The following is a 23,188-nucleotide window of genomic DNA, read 5'->3' as shown; positions in this document are numbered from 1 at the left end:
TAGGATGCTGGTTACTCCCAGTCCAAGTGTCATTTTCCTTTAAACATGCTCCGATGGTTTCTGTTAGTTAACAACAAAGAGAAACTTCAAGTCAGGGAGCAGCGTGTCCTCCTGAGGTTTCAGGCCAATCGATGTTTTTTACTCTGGGTATCGACAGCTCTCTGCCGCATGCCCTTGTTTTTGGCGACGTGGGCTGACTGTGGTGAAATGGATTATACTGCTTTTATTGCCTCTCGGGGTTTAATCAGTGCCCAGCAAGCACTGTGTGTGCCTGTGACTTTCTGTTGCTTTTTAATTGTTTAGGCTGTGGGCTGTTGATGGTGCTGCTTCGCTGTGCTCATACCTTGACTGATCAGTTTTTAACTGAAAGCTTATGCTTCTTTGCAGGATGCCACAACTTGGAAGCCTGATTCATGCCAGAACTGCCGTTGCCATGGCAACATCGTTATCTGCAAACCTGCTGTTTGCAGAAACCCTCAGTGTGCCTTTGAAAAGGTATGTCATCCTAATTGTATCCTAAATGAACAGGTAAAGTCAGAGAAGGTTAGGGTTTCTGCATCTTTTCAGTCGTTTGTTTCTGACATCGATCCCAATCTCTAACTGGAAGCCTTACGAAATTCAGAAGAGAATTTTAACATCACATCTAAGAATATCTTAATTTCTGTTTATTGAGAATTTACTCTGGACCAGGCACTCAGTGAAAGGTTTACAAGCGTTATCCCATTTAATATCATGTGGGGCAAGTATCTTTATCCCCACTTTACAGATGAGGATATGAAGCCTGGAGATTTCAAGCAACCTAACTATGATTATGCAGTTAATCATCTGCTGCCCAGAGAGTTCCCTGGGGCTGACCAGTGCCAAAGCTGTTGATAATCACCACAACATTTACAAGCCATTGAATGGACTGAAAGTCATCATTGACTTCTTGAAGATGGTTTTCCAAAAATACTATTTATTCTCCCACCAACATTATTGTGCTGCCATTGAGCTCACTAAGACCTTTGACTTGAGAAATCTCCTGGTTGACCAAGTATATGAGAGATATTTCCTCCTTTCCCCTTTGTTAAAAATTTTCAGTTTTTTTCTGACACATCTATTCTGTTAGAATATTTTTTCCAGGTGCTGACTCTTTTCTTTTTAAAGTGAATCTATTAAAAAAAAGCTTAAGCTTCAAATTTGAACATTTGAAACTTTGTGGAGAAGACTAAATTTTTTTCTTTAAAAAGCATTCTGTCAATTTCACAGGTACAGTTTATTTTTCTCTTTCTCTCCCCCCCCCCCATAATAATGAATCTTGAGACTTTATGCCATCTAGCGCTAATATGTTTCTGTTTGTTTCTAACGTTGGAGGGAAGGTTCTTTCTACCTTTCAGCGTAGCCCTCAATTTCTTCATGGGTTTATTTCTGAGAAGCTGGGTGTACATCCAGTGTTGGTAAATTTAATAATCTTTTGTTGTAAATATGGGGCTTTCTATTTTTTGGAGCCAATACTCCTAAAAGATCTCTACTTTGCTGCTTAGCATGTTATGTCAGAATCTGAGCTGGTCACATAAAGGCCATGAAGATACACCCTCTTCTGCTGCACGTGAACAGCTGTGGTATCCTGTAAGAAGCCTGGAATGAAATGTTGGAAGATATTGATCATATTGCTGAAAATTAAATGTGTTCTGTACCAGGGCTCAGCAGATGAAATCTGGCCTGCCATTTGTTTTTGTATGACCTATAACAAAAGAACACTTTTTACATTTTTAAAAGGTTGGAAAAAGATAAACAACAATATTTCATGGTATAAAAATTATATGGACTTAAATTTTAATGTCCATAAACAAAATTTTGTTGAAACACAGGCATACTCATTTGTTTATGTGTTATCTGTGGCTGCTTTTATAGCACAAGGACAAAGTTGTGTAGTTGTGACATAGACCAAATGTGGCCCTCAAAGGCTAAAATATTTATTATCTGGCCCTTTACAGAAAATAAGTTTCTGACTTCTGTTCTATACCAAACATGATGTTGTCCCTTCCCAATTTGCTTTTCTAATTTTTCTCATCTCAGTAAATGTCAACTCCTTTCTCCCAGTTGCTCAGGCCAGAACACTTAGCATCATCCTTGACCTCCCCACCACCTCCTACATCTCACATCCAGTGCATTAGCAACTCCCCAGCTTTCTTCATAAAACCGTAGATCCCAAATGTAATTTCCCTGCTCTTAGCTCTGGTTCTACCTATTATCATTTTTTTGTCTGTATTCTCACTCTAGCCTCATGTTTCACTGTTTCTGGATCTGCTTCTTCACTGTAATCTTGATTTAGCAACCAGCGTTATCCTATTAAAAATTAAGCCATATCGTGTTGGTTCTCTCCTTAAACTCCTCCAGTGGCTTCCAATGGCTTCTTTTCTCACTTAGAGTAACTGCTCACAGTGTCCTGTAAAGTACTACTGTACCGCTTTAATTAATCTACTGTTTTCTTCCTTGCTTACCCTGCTTCAGGCACCAAGCCTGCTTGGTGTTCCTGGATATGTCAGGCCCACTTTCGCCATTTGGGCCTTTGTACTGCTTTTCCTGATGAAATTGTTCATTCTCTGGAGAGATATATATATGTCAATCACTTGATTCTTTACCTCCTTTACCTCCTTTAAGTCTTGCACTAATGTCATTCTATTTAAAATTGCAAATCTCGGGGCACCTGAGTGGCTCAGTTGGTTAAGCATCCAAATCTTGATTTTGGCTCAGGTCATAATCTCTTGGTTTGTGAGTTTGGCCCCATGTTGGGCTCTGTGCTGACAGCATGGAGCCTGCTTGGGATTTTCTGTCCTCCTTTCCCTTCCCCACTCCCTCTCTCTCTTAAATTAATAAATAAATAAAACTTGAAAAAAATTGCAAATCTCTACCCCATCACACATTTCCTATTCCTCCTCCATGCTTTATTTTTCTTCTTGGCACAAATATCTGACATACTATATATTTTACTGATACTTCTTGTTTACTGTCTCTTGTATTCACTGTATATCCTCAGCACCTACAATAGCACCTGACACATGGTAGGCACTCAATAAATATTTTTTGACCGATTGGATGAATGAATGAGAGATAAGGCTAGAGAGTTGGTAAGTTCGAGGTTATGGAAAGCCTTGTACTATGCTGTGCTATGGAGCTTGGGGTTCTATTTTTAAGATAATAGATTACTAATGAAGATTTCAGACATGTGGGTATAATTTCCAACTTTTAAGAAAGATCTCTTTGGTTTTTCTAAGATAATGCATATTAGAAATGAGGAGATCAATTCAGAGGCCATGAGAATAATCTAGATGAAGGGATGAGCACCTGAATCAGAGCGCCAGTAGTGTAGGGCTCAAGAGGAAAGGGCAGGTTCAAGAACATTTAGGGGATAACTAGGCAGAACTAAATGAAGTTAGAAGAGTGAGGGAAAGGAAAAGAAGATATGACTCCCATATTTATGGTTTGATGATTTGTTAGCTGAGCCACTGACTGATATTGAAAATATGTGATAATGAGGACAAGCATTCTGTCTGGGAGGAAATGATGATTTCACTTTAGGGAACATTGAGTTTGAAATGTCCATGGAGAAGCCAGGTGGGCATGTCAAAAAGGGAGCCCATATATGAGTCTAAAGCTTAGAGGAGAAGGCAAGGTTGGAAATATTGTGTGGGTATTATTAGCATATAGTCAGTAGTGTAAACCTTTAGATTTAATGAGCTCATATAAAGAGATTTTGTGAAGAAAGAGTATAAGATCAAGGATGCAATTTGGGGAGCACAGTCATTTACAAGGAGGTGAACATAAGAGAGGGATCTTAGGAAGATTAAAGAGACATGGTCAAAGAGGTAAGAGGTAAGAAGTGGCCAGAGAAGGGAGCAGTATGATGATAGCCAGGAGAGTAGCGAGTTTCCAGAAGGAGTTTGTATCAACAGTGTTGATCACAGGCCACCTTGAAGATGGTGTCAGTAGAGTGGTGGGAGAGGAAGCTATATCACAGAAGTTTGAGTGAATAGAAAGTAGGGAAAGGAAGCCAAGTAAAGGCTGCTCTTGCAGGGAGCTTTGCTGAGACTAGAAGGAGAGAAATGGGGCATTAGGCAGACACCAGTCATTTGTGAAGCTTCTTTGAACCTCTCATCCCTAACCATTGAGCCTTCCTGTGTTGCTGCTTTTCTTATAGCTCTTAAGTAGACTGCAAATGCCTATTTACTTGTTTGCTTCCTCCTCCAGACTCTTAGCTTCTTGAGAGCAAAAACCATGTCTTCTTCACGATTGCAGCCCATCGAACAGCACAGTGTACGACGCTTCGTCAATACTTGCAGAATGACCAAACAAGAGAAGGGAGAGGGTTTTGGTTTTGTTTTCATTTTTTGATATTAGCATGATACAGACATGATCATGCTAGGAGGAAAAAGGGTGGTGACCTAGAAGAGAGAGAGAAGCTGATGATATGAGAGATGGGGTAGGGAAGACAGACAGAATGAATGAATTAGAAGGAGTGGTTTTTGGGAAGCAGAGTGTATGGGATCCAGAGGTTGGGGTAGGGAGGCCAACCTCATTCTCTAAAACTGGAAAGAAAGAGACATGGACAGATACAGATATAGTTAGATTTGTAAGTAAAAAAAGGGACAGGAAACTGAAGTAGTTCATATCTAATCTGACTTTGTGAAGATTTTGAGATTTGGTTGGGAGCAGAAAGAGAGTGGATATTAGGAGCTGTCACTGAGAAGAGAAAGGGACTGACCAAGGTTGAGGTAAAGTATGTGTGCGTGATATTAAGGGCCCATGGAGCAGGACATCAGGAACCTGTGCGGGTACCAAGCTGCATAATGGGATAATTTTCTCATCAATGTTTACTAGCCAGAAATGACAAATTGTGGAATAGATCCTGGATTAGGCTTTTCCATATCAATGGAGAGAAAGAATAAATATACAGTAAGGATTGGACATTGAGGCTAACATGAATAGGAAAATGAGGCCATTTGGGAGCTGAATGACTTCGAGGGAAAAAAGTGTCGTTCTGCTGAAAGACGTGAGATGGTGGGAGTGAGGGTGAGAGAGAGATAAAGTCCCGAAGGTTCAGATTCAGAGAGTTGAAGGTTTCTGTTATAGAATAATTTGGAGTGTAGATAGGTCCCAAGGTCAACCATGACCATGTGGGGACTCAAGTGAAGCGGAGAGGAGGATTGTTTGAATTGAAGTGGTTAAGAATGTACAAGGATAGAATGCCAGTTTCATGGACATTGAAGTTGTCCAGAATTATATCTAGACATAGTGTAGAAAAGAAACTGCGACCTCGGAGCCAAGTCTTTAGCGAGTGAGTATGAAACAGTGATCAGAAAATTGGTGAATGATAGTAATAAAAAGAATGACATAATTGAAGACTGCGAAACTCTAAGGAGTTTCCTTCTGTGTAAAATGAGAGGGTTGGACCAAATGATCCAACCATAAGAAATTTCCTACTCCAGGATCATGTGAGTATATCATAGAGCACTTGGGTTCTTTATTTTAAGTAATGAAATAGATTATGGAGTGATAGAACTACAAGAGGCCTTTGGAATTCATTTAGTCAGACTTTCTCATTTTATAGACAAAGAAACAGACCTGTAGGGGTTTAGTCACTTGCTCAAAGACACAGAGCTAGCAAGTGGTCCAGCCATGACAATACTTTAGGCCCTGACTCATGACCGAATATAATTTCTACTCTACCATGTTGTTTTTAAGGTTTCCTTTGTGTTTCTCAGCAATATGTGTTGTCATTCAAATCTGCTGTGGTATACTTACATTAGTTCACGGCACAGGTTAATGAATCACCATTGTACCCTAAGTTATTATTATTAATAAATAACTTTTGTTACTCTCATCTTTTAAAAATGTTTAAAAGTCCTTTTACAATTTGTTTTACTCATAGATTGACTGGAAATAATCTATTGTCAATGGAAATTCTGATACATGTTTCCTCTTTTTCTGTCAATTTATCTATCTATCTATCTATCCATCCATCCTATCCATACTTAACAGATTCTATATCCAGTTCCTATATCTATCTAGAATAGCTAGCTGGAGAGCTAGCTACCTAGGAATAAGGAGAAAGACAGAGACAGAAAAATATTGAGAAAAAGAGAACCGAGGTATTTAGAACCTTAATTATTTAACCCAGTCCTGTGGGGACCAATCCTCTCCTCAGGATTTCTGGAGAATATATATGTATAGAGGAGGGCAATACCATGCAAGGGAACACCATATTACATGTGGGGTTTCGGCTGCAAGCCTCAATGCGGCTAATAATACTATTTACCTAATTAAATTGTGAGAATTATATATTGTGTATATACAAACATAATACATATATACACATACATACACACATATATGTATATGTATATGCACATACATGTATATGCTTACAAGAGTACCTGGCTATTCTAAGTACTCAGTTAAGTGTTAGCTATCTTTACCAAACGATCATCATAATTATTGTTGGTTGATTTTTGTAGATCCTATGCAAGTAATCTTGCCCAGAAACCCTAGCAATTTTCACTGATATCTCTTGCACATACAGTTACTTCCCACTGTTCCTCAATGCAAACCCTAGGTTTATGTGTTCCATGCAGCTCACAGCTCACAGGGCTATGCAAGGTTACATGGTCACGAAGCAAGAACTCTGTCTCTCCTTCTCTAAGCGCCCACATGCAAAATCTTTTGCTCTTCCTTTAGACCCAATCACCTCTTTTATGTTCTACCACAAGTTCAATAGTTAGACTCAAGCTGGGGCCCCCCACTGATGTTCACAAATAAATAATATTATATTATGAAATGAGTTTTGAGGGCCAGTCTGAAAAATCAGTTTTTATAGAAAACAAAACTAATTTGGGTGCATAAAATGGTCCTTGATTTTATCTGCCTTTCTTCCTTGCTCCCTGCTTCCATGTTAGGATATAAACAACACTTGGATTACCTTATTTTCTATCTGTGTGAAATTCTTAATGCAAATTAGGCTAATATGTTTTCTACAGTTTACTGTGAAAATCAGACAAGTGTAGTTTCCTTTTGGGTTCAGAGAGCACTGTTTTGAAAAGTCACTAATGTTGCATAGTATGAACAATTTTATAAAACCCCATATTGTATATTTTATCTCTTGTCAAGCGAATAGGAGGCATTTGGTGATCACTGTTGCTAGATAAAATTGTATTTATCTGTCTTGTGGATTAACAGTGGTAAAATCTTAGTCCCATTTCTCACCCACTCTTGTGGATGTAGTTACATAAAATTAGAATTCTCTTGTAGGTACATTTTTTTAAATGGAAGAAACCTCAAATATCAAAGAAACATTAATACACACACATGCATGCATACACACACACACACACACACACACACACACACACATATTTTCATTCTACTGGATGAATTCTTTGTAGACTTTTATTCTGTGGACAAGCTGTGATTTCCTGGCTAATGCAGGCTCTTTTACCATTTTTGGTCAAAATCACTCATTGCCCAGTCTGTCACTTCTTTAAGACTTGTTGAAATGCTAAGATTTCTAAGTGGAAAAGCAAGATGAGTCAGAGGATCACTGGGCCCCAAAGACAAACATATGCTCTTTGCGCCACAGTTTTAATAACGCTTGGATAGATGGAGTCTTCACAGTGGCAAATGGATGGTTAGTTAACATGACAACTTCCCAGGAGATCCCGGGATATCACGTGGTAGCCCGTTCCTTTGATAGTATCGCATCTCGATAGGAAACACTATTCGAATTACAGTAGCCCTGAAAAACAATGTAGATCTTTATTGGAGTCCAGGAACTCTAGCTGGCTCTCTGCAGTACACGTGATACCTTCACAACAATGCTGTTTCCTCTCTCAGCTTTGTCAGTCCCCTGCCCCATGTGCCTTGCTACTCTGTTCAGTAAAAGTGAACATCAGAACTTCATCCCCCTCCCCAACCCCCACCTGCTGCAGCAGGCCTCCACAGGTAGCTAGAAGACCTGCCAGTTCTGTGGCCACCCCACCCCCACCCTCATCCCAAGTCTTCTCTTCTCAGCAGAGGGAAACAAACTTTTCAGGGAGATATAGCTCTTCTCTCACCCCAACTTCTTTTCTTGTGTGACACTCAGGTGGAACATTTCTAGCGAATAAAATTCTCCACTTCATTACATGTGAAAAGGTGTAGACAATTTTCAAGGAAATTGCTTTCACAGGGGGGTTCGTTTTAACTTTGAGAAAAGCTCATCTTGACAGAGAGAATCCTTTTTGTCAGTTTATTTGGTTTATCCCGTCTGTTGTCACCCGTGGAAACTCATGAAATTTAGTGTATCTGAGATGACTTGGGGTCCCATGAGCCACTGTGAGTGTGTTTCCTGCTGCTGTTTTACACTGAGCTGTTTTTAAATGCTCAGGGAGAAGTGCTTCAAATAGCTGCCAACCAGTGCTGCCCTGAGTGTGTGTTGAGGACTTCCGGATCTTGCCATCATGAAAAGAAAATCTATGCGGTAAGTGTTTTCTGACCTATGGTTGATTCTATGCCTGTAGATCATTGACAAGGGAAAGCTGAATGCTGAACTTGTGTTGACAAGAGAGGTTTTTTTCTTTGCCTGGGCTGTGGAGGACCTGAGGCGCATCTGACTTTCCATAGGCATTTGGGTTTCTTGAATAAAATTAAAATGGTTCTACTTATTTCATAGGTCCTATGTAAATATTTGTAGATTGAATTTGTGTCTATAAAGCATAGTTCGACAATGTTGATTGAAGAAGTTGTGATGCTGAATAATGAAGTTACCACCTTGTCTCTGTATCACATATATTGTTTCCCTTTGATAATTACAAACAACCCTGAGTGAGTGAATAGGGCAGATCTTATTACTCCTGTATTGTAGATGAAAAAGTTGAATTGTGAAGAGCTTAAGGTACTTGCCCAATGTCTTGTTACTAATAAGTGGTATAACCTGACCTAGAACCTGGGTTTTCTTACTCCTAATTCAAGGCTCTTTCAATTACGGTAAGGTTTCTACACTTCAGCACTATTGACATTTTAGGCTTTGTGGTGGGGCCGAACTATGCCTTGTAGGATATTTAGCAGCATTCCTGATTTTTACCCTCTATATAGACGCTGGAAGCACCCCTAAGTCCTGACAACCAGACGTGTCTGCAGGCATGGACAAATTTCCCCTAAGGGACAAAATGCTCACCTACCCCCATTTAGAACCACAATACTAGAAATCAATCCTAAAGTTCTTTTATTATATTTTGTCATACCAGATCCTTTAGGATTAATTTATAGACATTAAGTACTGATTAAAAAGTACAATTGCAAGGTTTCTTATAGGACTTATGAAAATGGAATGGGTACAGTTCATCTTTACTTACACCTAAACGTTACCCTGAGGCAGTAGGTGATGTTGAATGTGGTAGAAAGAGGCTCTTTGCTTTTAATCCTCATCTTCCACCTGATACAAACCCCTCCCCAAGTTAATGCCTCTGCCCATTCAGGTTAGTGGGATTTGATATACCCACTCTAGGCTGCTATTCAGAGTGTGTACCTAAAACTCGGTGAGCATAGTGTACTTTCCCCGTGGGACAGGATCATCTCCCTTGAGCCACTGTCTCCTAATTACCTGAGGAAGCCACTCTTTCAGTTCTGCACAATGTGTTGCTGAAAGACACCCAAGCAGGATCTATGCTGGGAATGTCTTCATACCACATATCACCCTTTGCTGCTCAATTCAGTCTGCATTATGTGGAGTGGTGTAAACTTTGCTGCCGAAGGGGACCCCTGTGAAATGGAAAGTGCTGCAGAGCATAATGGTGGTGGAAGTAATGCCAGGTCATAATGATTTGAATAGGTGTGTGGTTCAAGGTCAAAAGCACCAAGCTGAATCTCGCAAATGAAGGAGCACCTAGTATCCAAAATAAGGTCAGGGGACAATCAGACGTCTCGAGTGAGTGAGGATACTAGGGACATGGAAAATCAGAATTCAATAAATCTTTGTAGTTTAATGACATTTATCACTTGTTCTCTTGTGTTATATTTTTGCACATGCACAATCTTCTTATCTTGGTTTAAGATGCTTGAGAACATTGACAGTATTTTCTGCATCTTTGTAGTGATCTTCCTTGCTTCCCACCTAACCAGGCACTTAACGCTAAACTTTTCCCAGAGTGGGTGCTCAGTAAACATCAATGGAGGATTCAAACAATGAACAAATTCCTTCTCCAACTTATCAATCTCCTTGTCCCAATGGCATGCTGGTCATTGACCAACGACCTATGTGGCTGGGTGGTTCTAGGACCACCGATCTGCTGATGGATTAGTTAAGAAATGAAATCCTCTTGTCCTCCAGCTTTCTCTGGAAGAGTTCAGAAAGCCCTCCTTCTTCCCCCCATCCCCCTACCCCATTCTGCTGTATTACATCACATGGAAAGCTCTAAACTGGGTAAGAACATATCCATGTGTCGTTTTCCCATATGCAACTTTCAAAACGTACTCCTCAGAAAATGTTATATTTCTGGTACTTGATGTAAGTGAGAAAAAGCTGAATTTCAGGAACTCTATTTTGAAGGAAAAAAATCTCTAGTGGTCTACTTCTTCAAATAGAGATAGAATAATGATTTTTTTAAGCGGAGACAAAAAAAATTTCCTAATTTTAGTCTTAATAAGGTTAAAATGATCATGTTTCTTGCCTTTCTGCCCTTCCTTCCTCTCACTTTTTTCACTTCCCCTAGATTCTTGCCAAAGCCTTTTTAATATTATTTGTTTTCTTCTGTGGGTTAAATACTTGTCTGGGTTTGCTCCAACTCTCACCTTGTTGCTTGTATCACTAGGTTTTTTCCTGAATCTTAGAGGGTTTTGGGGTTTTTTTTGTTTGTTTGTTTGTTTTTGACCCTTTCTGCTTGCTTAGGAAGCAGTCCAGAGCACTCCTTTCTCATGGAACAGCAATAATCTTCTCTTTAGCCTCTGGCTTGCATCCCATAGGGCAGGTCATGGAGATGCTCTCCCTGTAGCTACAAAATAGCCCGATATTTTAAGAACTTTAGAATGGTGATCCACGGTGAAAGCTTTCTCCTAAGAGAGGGCTTTACAAGAGTCTGTAGGAAGTGTGGCAGGAGGGGAATTAGTTGAAATGATACTGTCTCAAGAGAATAGGGTTGAAGGAAGCAAAGGAAAGTCAAGGATGGGTCCAGCCCAGGGCAGCACGAGGAGGCCACCCTTTAATGAAACAGCCTCGCCTCACTAGAGGACCACTTTTGTTTGCAGGGTAAACAGCTTATTACACAACCAGCCTTCTAACAAGTCAGGACAAGTCCCGACATCTTCCCTGGAGTGAGGAAAACACATGAGCCATTTGGCTGACTCCAGGTTATTTGAGAGTCTTACACGGGCTTATTACAGCCAGCATTTGGGGGACTATTTCATCCATGACCTCCCGAAAGCTATCCCTTCAAATTAGTGTTTGGATCTCTGCCCAGCCTTGCCAACCATTCAGGGAGACAAGCCTGAAATATGTTTTCCTAAAGAGCGTTGGAATGCTTTTCCCTGTTCTTTGCCACACAAATTAGCTTGTGAAAGGGAGGGAAGAGGACCATTAATCCTCTCTCTTTCCCTTTTTTACTAATTGAATCCCATCACTAGATAATGTCAGGTCTGAGAAGATAGTGTGTGGAGATTCACCGAAAAAGTGGTGATGCCGTAGTGCCCACATTCGATTGAGTAGAGGAGAGAGGTCTGCTCGCCTTGCCGTCTGTGACGCTAACAGTACTAATTTATGTGTGTGAAGGAAGAAATGAATATTGAATTCCGCAGCCTTGTTCTCTTCAAAGTAGAGGATGTAATTATAATATGCACTGAACATTCCCAGATAGTTAGTATTCTGGATCTATAACTTCATAACAGGAACGAATTATACAAAGAAAAATTATTTTATTGTTCCGTCAGGAAGCCAGGCAAATACTTTATGACCTTATCTTTCCTTTGGACTTATGTCAACAGCCAGGCCGACTTATTAGTTGGCTATGCAAAAGAATATATTTAAGATGTTGTCTGCAGAATGCACTTTTGTCCCATGTCAAAATCTCATATTTTCAAAAGGTATTAATGAGGTTAAGATGACACAGCTAAAACCAGATCTGGGGGCATTGCTTTGTGTATCTATTATTCCTTGACTTTACAAAGCTCTCTTTGCTGCCACAGTGTTTATAAAAAGTGAGGCTTTTGTAAATGGGTATAGAGAACACTAGGAAATTATATATAAATATATATATATAAAATTCTATAATTATAATTATATTGTATTATATTATAATTATAATGTATATATGTATATATCAGCATGTGCCAAGCCCCTTGATCTCTAATCTGCCTCTGCTCAGGGCGGCATCACTGTTTTAGCTATAGGTATAGGAGAGGAAAATGGAGTGGACTTATGTGACTTTTTCCCAAGAGAGATGTGGGAGCAATTTGTCTTCATCACTCTGTGCACTTTGTTATTTTTTTAAATGCTTATTTATTTTAAGAGAGAGCACAAGCAGGGGAGGGGCAGAGAGAGAGGGAGAGAGAATCCCAAGCAGGTTCCACACTGTCAGCCCAGAATCTGACGCAGGGCTCCAACTCAAGAACCATAAGATCATGACCTGAGCTGAAACCAAGAGTTGGTCGCTTAACGGACTGAGCCACTCAGGTGCCCCTCCCCGCCCTCCCTTTTTTAAAAAAATGTTTATTTATTTTGAGAGAGAGCGAGAGAGAGAGAGAGAGAGAGAGAGCGAGCACACAAGCAGGGGAGGGGCAGAGAGAGGAGAGAGAGAAACTGTGCCCTTTGGATCACCCTAAGGATCTTCTTCTGTGGCTTTGACACCAAGCATTGGAGATTCCCTACCAAGTGTTTGCTGTTATTCCCATAATTTTCAAGCTTATTGTGAAGGGAGAATCCCCTGCCTCGTTTTATGTCTCTTGAGTTAGATAATAGATGCACATCATCAGAGAGCTTGAAGGTACTGAAGAGATTAGCTAACACAACCCTCTCATTTTACAGATGAAAAAATGTGGTGATTGACAGGTTGTTATTGTAATTAATTTTTGTGGTCTCTGTGTGAAAGGTCGTGTGATTGCAAATGTTTAAGAAACAACTGTTAGTGTTTCTTAGTAGCAACAGAACAAGCTCTTATTTTAATGAAGTGAAATGTCAAGATGTTTAGAAGCAATCTTCTGACTTTTAATAGATAAAGAAGTTCACTTCAAGCTGTTTTATATGCAGCCTTCACATTTTAGTTTATTTAAGACATATAAATGATTCATTCGATATTTTAAACAGTAATTTGCCTTCTGACGACAAAAGTAAAAATATGTTTATGGTGAAAATTGGAAAATAAAAAAGTGTATAAGCAGAAAAAACATCATTGGTAATTCTCAAGCTATGAAAATCACTGTCGGTGTTCTCTCAGTTTTTTGGAGAGGAGGTAGCAGGGGAGATGGATAGATAGAGATATATGTTCTTACGTAATTATAATTATACTGTGTGTACAGTTTATGTTTTACTTTTTAAATATAACGTGTTGTGTATAGTTCCCTGGCACACCTTGGAGAACATGATTTCCTATTGTTAGGGATTTGTATAGCTTCTAATTTTCATGATCGTATTTCCAACTTTGGTACATAAAGAACAAAGAAATGGAATTCCTTATATTTAAACAGTTTGTGTATTGTTGATCACTTTCTTCAGATAACTTCTTTTAAGTGAAATTAGTCGGTCAAAGCATCTAAAGATTTTTTAAAATTTGTTTTAATGTTTATTTTTGAGAGAGAGAGACAGAGTGCGAGCAGGGGAGGGGCAGAGAGAGAGGGAGACAGAATCCAAAGCACGCTCCAGGCTCTGAGCTCTCGAAGCTGTCAGCACAGATCCTGATGCGGGGTTCAAACTCACGGAGTGTGAGATCATGTCCTGAGCCGAAGTCGGACGTTTTAACCGACCGAGCCACCCAGGCAAAGCATCTAAAGGTTTTGATTATTGAAGCTGTGACATCTGTGATCATTAAAATTCAATTTTAAGTTGTCTGTGTCTAATGAGAAATCCAATGGGAATATCACGGCTCGTGCCGCCTTTCTTCAGGTGTGATTACCCTGGGTAGGCCCCACCTGGCTGAGTATTCCAGGTGCTGTGGTGAGGGAAGGCTCTGTGAAGGAGAAAATGCCATTCCACTGCTGTTTCACCAACACTACTATGAATTTTAAACTCTTCCCATATCTGATATTAAGAAGTATTATCCAATTTTATTTTCATTAATATTTCTTTGCAATTTATAGCATTAAATATTCTATAAGCTTGTTTTCTGTTGTTTTTTTTTCTTACTGCTTGGAAATGACTTTATATAATAGAGTTTAGTTCTAATTAATATAATTTGCAATTTTTATCAGCTTGTCGTTTGCCTTTTGACTTTGTTTATAATGTATTTTTGACAGACTTTTAAAATTTTAATTCATTAGAGGGGCGACTGGGTGGCTCAGTTGGTTAAGCGTCTGACTTCGGCTCACGTCATGATCTCATGGTTCGTGGGTTCGAGCCCTGCATCGGGCTCTGTGCTGACAGCTCAGAGCCTGGATCTTGCTTTGGGTTCTGTGGCTCCCTCTCTCTCTGACCCTCCACTGCTTGTGCACACACACACTCTCTCTTTCTCAAAAATAAATAAACTTAAAAAAATAAAATTTTAACTCATTAGAACCTATCAGTTTTTCTCTTACAGTTTCTTTCTTTGCTTTTATGCTTAGGCTTTTCAAAGTATAAAGGTCATTTGCCCCCTATCTTTTATTAGTTAATAGTTTATTAGCAAGTTGTGGGCTTGCCCATTTACATGCTGTACTAAATTTGAAATTTTATATTTAATTATAGCAGAAATAAAAATTGGTGGTAGAGGACTTGGCCTTGATATTTATGTCCATTTCTATGGTCACAGATGGCACACGGGTGTGAAAAGGAGGAGGAAGGCTGTGAACTCAACACAGTGGAAAGAGGGGAGAGGATTGAGCACCCTCTACCTGCCACCCTTCCTCTCCCTTGCCTGCTCTTTAAAAAACTACCTCATATAATCCTTATAGTAACCCAGTGAAGGGGATGTTGTCATACCATTTCAGTTTTTCAGACCAGAAAGCTGAGATTTAGAAAGATTAAGTCACTCACCCACAGTTCCTAAGGCAGGGAGGGCTGAGCTGGGAGCTTCCAAGGAAACACTTGATGCATCTGACTCAGTGCATACTTGCATTATTGTTCTCTTGTGCTCCAGTAAGTCCATCTAGAAGAAAGTAATCTTCGTGACAGTAAGGTGAGGACTCGGTTCCCAAATAATTGGATGACTGTGAGTGCCTATTACTATCATTATAATAATAGCACAGGTTATTAGTAACGTCAGACGTGGCTTGCTTGCAACCTGGCTGTAATTTGCAGAATAAAGGGGTACTGACTTGTTTAGGTAAGACAGAGTTCTTTTGTGTTTGGGAATGCTGAATAACTATTCTGGATGCTAGCTTGAGAAGCAAGGGGACATTTATTTTCTATGCTTCTCAGTCGCACAGTTGTAATCCCCAGATTATATTTAGGTGATTGAGCACCTGGAATGTGTGATGTTTTTAGTAGAAATCTATACATGATTTGTGCTGGATCAGTTATCATCATATGTTGCATTTAATAGAGGCAAAGGAAATCAGTCTCCAAATATTTAAGAAAATGTTATAGGAGGAAAATTTCATTCATTAAACTTATCCCCCCCTCCCCACACACACACATCTTGTAAAAGGCCACCATTATTCCATTCTGCCATATTTTGACAGCTACTTTCCCAGGCAATCAACATATTTGTAGCTTTTTATATTCAGTGTTCACCACCCCCAATCTGCATCATATCTGAGGGGGGCTCATTTAAATATTTTTGGTACTCAGTAAGTCATAGAACTCAAAACAGGGATCTGTTAGATCACTGATACAGTGCTAGCTTTGGGAACATCATATCCCAACCTGAAGTGGATTAGCAGCATTCTGTGTATGTAGATGGGCTCAGAGTTGGCTCTGTAGTTTGTGGAAGAGCTGGCTGAAGCAGATGCCTCTTGCTGGCTGTCGTATTTCCCCAGGACCTAAAGATTATTGGAGCAGGAGAGAGGCAGAGGGGGACAGGGAGTAGGAAGGATAGGAAAAGAGGAATATGGGAACTAATCAGGGTTTTAAAAAATAAAGGCAAAAAGAGAAAAAGAAAGAGAGAGAGAAAGAGGAACAGAGTGAGAGCTATTGAAAATAATAGGACCATTATAATGAATTCAGTAAATATATGTATGTATATGTGTGTATATTTTACTTTAGACTTTATAGAATTTTTTAAATGATTGGGGTTAGGGTACCTTTTATTTTCTTTTTGTGTATTTCTGAAATTTTCAAATATAAATCTTAGGGATACTAAAAAGAAAAGAAAATTCAGGTTTTTAATTGGTCTCTGGCTTGGAACATTATAAATCCTGGTCTTAACCTTGTAAGCCTAGAGCCTTCTTCCATCTCTCCTGAGCACCGTCCTTCATTTGTGTAAGAGGTTTGCTTCTGTCTGGTCAGATGAAAGCTATATTCTGACAATAACCTTCTTATTCTTTTTTCCCCTCACCCCCAGCATGGGACAGAGTGGGCCTCCTCCCCGTGCAGTGTGTGCTCGTGTACGCATGGGGAAGTCCGATGCATGCCCCAGCCATGCCCACCGCTGTTGTGCACACAGCAGGAGCTGGAATTCATCCCCGAAGGGAGCTGCTGCCCAGTCTGTGTGGGCCCTGGGAGTGAGTATGAACTTCTGGAAAGAAACCCTCTTTGCCTTTGAGGTTTACGTGGTGACATCCCAACTTTTTCTTGCTCAGTGTGGCTCAAAGACCCCTAACCCGGTTCTTTACTGGAACCAAGTTGGATCCTTACACTTGGCAGAAGCAATGTTGCAGAGAGTGAGGCTGGAACTGATCTCCAAGCTCCATTCCAGATTTGGGATTCTGCAAGTTTCTGATTTATTTATTTTGTGCTGGCCAGATGCATCCCTCTGCATCCGCAGCTCCCAAGAAGGAAAAAGAGGAGGGACGAGATTCTCTGATATGATTCCATAAGGGCCAACGTAGTTCCTCCTGCCTCTTGGCAGAGAGAAGAATGAACAAATCACTTCTCCATGTAGCATCACTAGCGCTAATTCTGCTGGCTGGTCTTTGAAATGACATAACATCTTTCTCCAAGACACACAGAGCAAGAAGCCGGTAACTCATTTGTCTCTATGGCACCTTCACTGTGGAGAATATGCCTGCCTACAGACCGAGGCCCCATTCAGCAAGCCAGGGGCACATTTCCAGGTCCTTACCTTGGAGTCCGTGCTTGGTCCAAGTCCTCCTTTTATTACAGTTTAGGACTATATGTCGCTCCCATTTTTATAACTAAATAGTGTATACTTCACGACAAATACAAATTATTGTCATTACTGCATTACATCCTCTCCTGGCATATGATTACAAAAATTATTCTTTTATTTAATAATACCTGGAAGCTACACTCTTATTTTTGCCTTTTCCCTTTGAAAAGACCCTGGTTTCTTTCTCATCCCCTGTTACTCCATTCCTGGCAATCCGTTACTCTGGAGAACCATTACAGGGATTAAAAAGCATGCTTAGGAAATGATGAAAGTACAATGCTTGCCTCACACATTTCAGATGTCATCCACCAGAAGAGGACTGACAGCTAGCTGCTTTGGGCCAAATAACCCTGCAAGTAAAAATACTTGAACAACAGAGTTTGTGGGTGGTGAGTAGGCTGGCTGAGTTTGTGGGATCCTTTCTTATGCTTTAAGAGGCTTTCTTCTTGGCCTCCATGAGAAAGACATATTGGAAGCTTTTTGTCTGGAGAGACTGGAGGATCAGCCAGGGCCAACTTCATAATTTGCTAGGTGCAAAATGAAAATACAGGGCCCCTTGTTCAAAAGGCAGTGGGTCTTTCTTCTGTGGTCTTTCTCAACTGTCAAGTTTTTAATTTGCAATTTAATGTCCTACTCCTTCAGGCGTGGGGATACTTCCCGGGCGGGTGGAGACCTTACAGGCACCCCAAGGCCACATCCTGCTACTTGGTGCGTAGGGCACATGTACTCCCCCAGCACCCGCATCCAGGTCCCTGCTGTGGGTGCAAGATGGCAGTGTTCACAGTGATGTCGGGGTCCAGGAATGAACAGTCAAGAAAGAATTCTTGAGACATATTTGGTGCAAAAAATGTGGTTTTATTAAAACACAGGGACAGGATCTGTGGGCAGAAAGAATTGCGCTGGGGTTGTGAGGAGTGACTGATTATATACTTTCATTGGAAGGGGGTTAGGGATAGCATAAGTCTCTAAGGAATTTGGAAGCAAGGTTTCCAGGACTTTGAGGAGCTAGCTGCTGTTAGGATCATTTACTACTGTCTAGTAAAACCTTAGACATGAGGTCCTTCAGATGTATATCAGTGGGCCATATGCTTGGAGGATGATTACTAACATATATCTTGGTTGGGGTGGTAGAGGTAAAGGAAGTTTCTAAAGAGATTTTTATAAGTTTAAGAAGACTTATAGGATCCTGGAGGTCGGGCTAATGTCAAACTAAGGTTGCCTTTTGCCTTAACAAAGCATTAATATCAAGGCAGCTGAGTTCCTAGAGGAAGGTCACCCTGTCTTAAGTACTTGTCAATGGGCTGCGGAGGAAATTTAATCTTTTCTTACATTTCTTTTGCCTTTGTTCTCCGCATCAACTGAGTGTGATTTTGGGAGCAAGTGGCTGAGAACCCATCTCAGGAAGGCAAGGGGGTAGTGGAATGCAGGACCATGCATCAGCTGAGGCTCCCTAGCACATGTTACATTGTCTCACCAGACTTCACTTACAAAACTTAGGAAGTTATTAAGAACTCCATACCGTGACTGCAGAGTTTTTTTTCTTTAAAGTTTGTTCATTTATTTTGAAAGAGAGACACAGAGAGAGAAAGGGAGGGGCAGAAAGAGAGGGACATATATCTATATCTATCTATCTCTATCTCTATCTCTATCTCTATCTCCATCTCTATATCTATATATCTAATCTATATCTATCTATATATCATCTATATCATCATCTATATATAATATCAAGCAGGCTCCCCAGGGTGAATCCCGACATGGGGCTCCAACTCACAAACCTTGAGATCCTGACCTGAGCCAAAATCAAGAGTAAGGCACATAACTGAGCCACCCAGGTGCCCCTGACTGCAGAGTTTTAATCCCCAAGTCTGAGCGCCCCCAACCACAGGGCCCTGTGTGACTATACTGGCTACACACCCATGCAGTCAGCCCTGGGATCAGCAAGTACAATCCCCCCAGTAATCCTTATTTTTTCTGACCTTCCAGAACCTTGTTCCTATGAAGGCCGTGTATTCCAGGATGGGGAAGACTGGCCACTGAGTCGGTGTGCTAAATGTGTGTGTAGAAATGGGGTCGCCCAGTGCTTCACAGCTCAGTGTCAACCTCTGTTTTGTAACCAGGTAAGGAAGACAGCCTCTAAATGGATCCTTCATAGACTATTAACTTCACTGTTCAGGAATCTGAGCCTTTTCTGAGTTTGTCAGGAAGGCCTCAAAAGTACTAGGAAAAAGAAGCAAAGGCAGTTTTGTTTTCCTTATACTTTTGGAGACCACCCTTGAGATGTTTCTTTTACTGTTAGAAGCTATAGATAGGTCTAATTATCAGCCATTTAGGCTAATCTTTACGTAATGAAAGTGAGCCTTGAGGGTACCTACAAAGAAGGCAGTTGCAGATGTTGCAAAAATGTCAAGCTAAACATCTGGAAAAGCCAGTAATACGATCAGGTATTGTGTCTCAGTGCACAGGTATAGTCTTGCTTTTAAAGACATATGCATGTCTTTGAACATGATTATCCAGATGTGTACTTTTTAATTCTTATAAGATAATGATTCAAGTTATTAAAATCTTCTCTGGGAAGCTTTAAAAAATGGTGAGATTTTGTTCTTCATTTAAAGTTCATCTGATTTTCAAAACATTAGACTCTTCACACAAATTTAGAAGAGAAAATCAATGGCAAATAAATGTGGTATACATGGTATTTTATAGTTTTTACTCTTCCAGAGGCTCCTATGGATGTTCCTTGGCAGTTGACAGATAACCATGAAAGGAGTTTGCCTCCAGTTGAAAAACAGCTCATTTTTGATCTAAGGAAAAGCTGGAAGCCAACATTCAGTTGATACAGAGCAGTACTTTGTGTCAAATAAAACAAAATCAATAACATGGCATATTGTGACAATTGGGCAATATTTTTAAAGGCAGACAAAAGGCAATTAGACAAGAAATGCTAAATGCCAAATAAAGGGAAAATGTATCTAATTGAAAGACTAGATTGTATTACCCACCCTACCACAACCACCATGCTCGTGTCACATCTCCCAATTCATCACAAAGTCTTCTCCCAGTGCTGAGATTACAAATGAGCTTCTCTGTAGAGTTGCACAATATCTCACATTCAGAGGACGCTGTAGTGTTGGGGCATTTTGATTTAGCACTTTCCAGGATTCAGTTCCCTTGTGTATGAAGGGTAATTAAGCAGTTTGCCACCATTGCAATAAGGAAAGTGGGAGGAGGCATGGAGGAAACACCACATTGTGAGCCTTCTGCTTTACATCTTTGAAACCTTAATGGACTGCATGTTAGGGGGATAGATATTGGAATAACTGAAAGTGCTAGTTCCCATTTTTAAAAACATTAAACACAAACTCTAGCTTCAAACACTGCACTCACATATAGTTTGCACTGATATACATAATTAATTTAAAAAGATGAAATTTGGTACCATACTTTAGAGCTAGCTGATATACAAGCATTCTGGAGTCTTAAAAATAGGTTGATTTTAATCACTCTTGTATCATTAAGTTTGTATTTTTGCCATCACATACTTTAGAAAAACAACTCTCAGATTATTTAGAAATATTTTTCTTGATTTAATATCATTATTAAATATGAGATGTTCTGATGATATAAAGGGGCATTATAAAATTTAGGCTTTTGATGGTAACATCATCACCACTGTCTACCTTCTACCATCATCGTTGTCATCACCATCACCACAGTTTTGGCATTTATTATGTGCCAGTCATTAATTTTAAGGGCTTTGTAGTTCTCATAAAAACCTGATTAAGTAAGAACCATTATTATCATCCCCTCTTGCTGGTAGATAAAACTGAGATATGGAGAGCTTAAGTGACTTGCGTAAGGTACCACAGTTAGGAAGTAGCAGTGCTTCTAACCTAGTCAATTCTGCATCACAAATTCAACAGACCACACCCATCTCATATTTTTTTTCAATGTTTATTTATTTTTGAGAGAGAGAGAGAGAAAGGGTGAGTGGTGGAGGGGCAGTGAGAGAGGGGGACACAGGATCTGAAGTAGGCTCCGTGCTGACAGCAGTGAGCCCAATGCAAGTCTCGAACTCACAAACTGTGAGATCATGGGGCCTGAGCCAAAGATGGATGCTCAGCTGACTAAACCTCCCAGGTGCCCCACCTGACTCATATTTTTAACCATTATACTATATGGCCTTCCAAAATGTTGAGTTATATAACATTTATGTATAGTAATAATCACAATAACAATAGTCACTAACAGACTTGAACATGATTGCAACTATTTTATATGCATTAACTCATTAAATGTTAAAAACACACAAGTCCATCAGAAAAAGTGTATTTCCAGGTCTTGAGCTCCAGAAAAAACTTGATTTTTAATGTAAGAGTTTTTTTTTTCTTTTAAATTGTAAAAGGAATCTGTACTTACTAAGCAAAGTTTGGAAAAGGCAGAAAAGCAGAAAATGATCATCTATATTTCTACCATTCAAAAACACCACAATATATTTTGGGGGTAATTCATTCCAATTTTTTTGTAGGCAAATGTGGATATATTTTTTTTGTTTCATGGTTGTAATCACATTTTAGAGGCTGGGATAATCCAGAGAACTCCCATTTGATTCAACAAAAAATGACCGTCAACAAGGCACATCATAGTCAAATTCACAAAATACAGAGATAGGGAAAGAATTATGAAAGCAGCAAGGGAAAAAAGTCCTTAACCTATAAGGGAAGATAGATCAGATTTGCAGCAGACCTATCCACAGAAACTTGGCAGGCCAGAAAGGAGTGGCAGGATATATTCAACATGCTGAATCGGAAAAATATGTGGCCAAGAATTCTTTATCCAGCAAAGTTGTCATTCAAAATAGAAGGAGAGTTAAAGAGTTTCCCAGACAAATAAAAGCTAGAGGAGTTCGTGACCACTAAACCAGCCCTGCAAGAAATTTTAAAGGGGACTCTTTGAGTGGAGAAAAGAAAAAACAAAACACCAAAGTAACAAAGACTAGAAAGGACCAGAGAACATCACCAGAAACATCAACTCTACAGGCAACACAATGGCACTAAATTCATATCTTTCTGTACTCACTCTAAATCTAAATGGACTAAATGCTCCAATCAAAAGACATAGGGTATAAGAATGGATAAGAAAACAAGACCCATCTATATGCTGCTTACAAGAACTACTTCAGATTTTTTTTAATGTTTATTTATTTTTGAGAGGAAGAGACACAGAGTATGAGTGGGGGAAGGGCAGAGAGAGAGAGGGAAACACAGAATCCGAAGCAGGCTTCAGGCTCTGAGCTGTCAGCATAGAGCCTGATGAGGAGCTCAAACCACGAATCGTGAGATGATGACCAGGGCCAAAGTCAGACATTTAACTGACTAAGCCACCCAGGTGCCCCACAAGAGACTCATTTTTGGCGTAAAGACATCTGAAGATTGAAAGCAAGGAGTTGGAGAACCATCTATCATGCTAATGGTCATCAAAAGAAAGTTGGAGTGGCCATACTTATATCAGAAAAACTAGATTTTAAAATAAAGACTGTAACAAGAGGTGAAGAAGGGCATTATATCATAATTAAGGGGTCTATTCACCAAGAAAATCTAACAATTGTAAACATTTATGTGCCCAATGTGATAGCACCCAAATATATAAATCAATTAATCACAAACAAAGAAACTCATTGATAATAGTACCATAATAGTAGGGGACTTCAACACCCCACTTACAACAATGGACAGATCATCTAAGCAGAAAATCAACAAGGGGACAATGGCTTTGAATGACACACT

General features: G+C 39.8%; 1 protein-coding gene across 1 annotated transcript in view; it reads left to right on the top strand.

The window, feature by feature from the left end:
- The window catches only part of FRAS1 (Fraser extracellular matrix complex subunit 1), a 424,264-nt gene that overhangs the window by 154,869 nt on the left and 246,207 nt on the right, over nucleotides 1-23,188 (top strand). The window contains exons 3-6 of the mRNA XM_030313622.1: nucleotides 388-495; nucleotides 8,402-8,494; nucleotides 16,635-16,794; nucleotides 19,389-19,522. Coding sequence (XP_030169482.1) covers nucleotides 388-495; nucleotides 8,402-8,494; nucleotides 16,635-16,794; nucleotides 19,389-19,522 — 495 coding nt within the window. The remainder of the gene's footprint in view (nucleotides 1-387; nucleotides 496-8,401; nucleotides 8,495-16,634; nucleotides 16,795-19,388; nucleotides 19,523-23,188) is intronic.

This window comes from Lynx canadensis, chromosome B1 (genome assembly GCF_007474595.2).
Source record: "Lynx canadensis isolate LIC74 chromosome B1, mLynCan4.pri.v2, whole genome shotgun sequence".
In the NCBI taxonomy this organism is placed as follows: domain Eukaryota; kingdom Metazoa; phylum Chordata; class Mammalia; order Carnivora; family Felidae; genus Lynx; species Lynx canadensis.
This window is presented reverse-complemented; position numbering and strand designations above follow the sequence as displayed.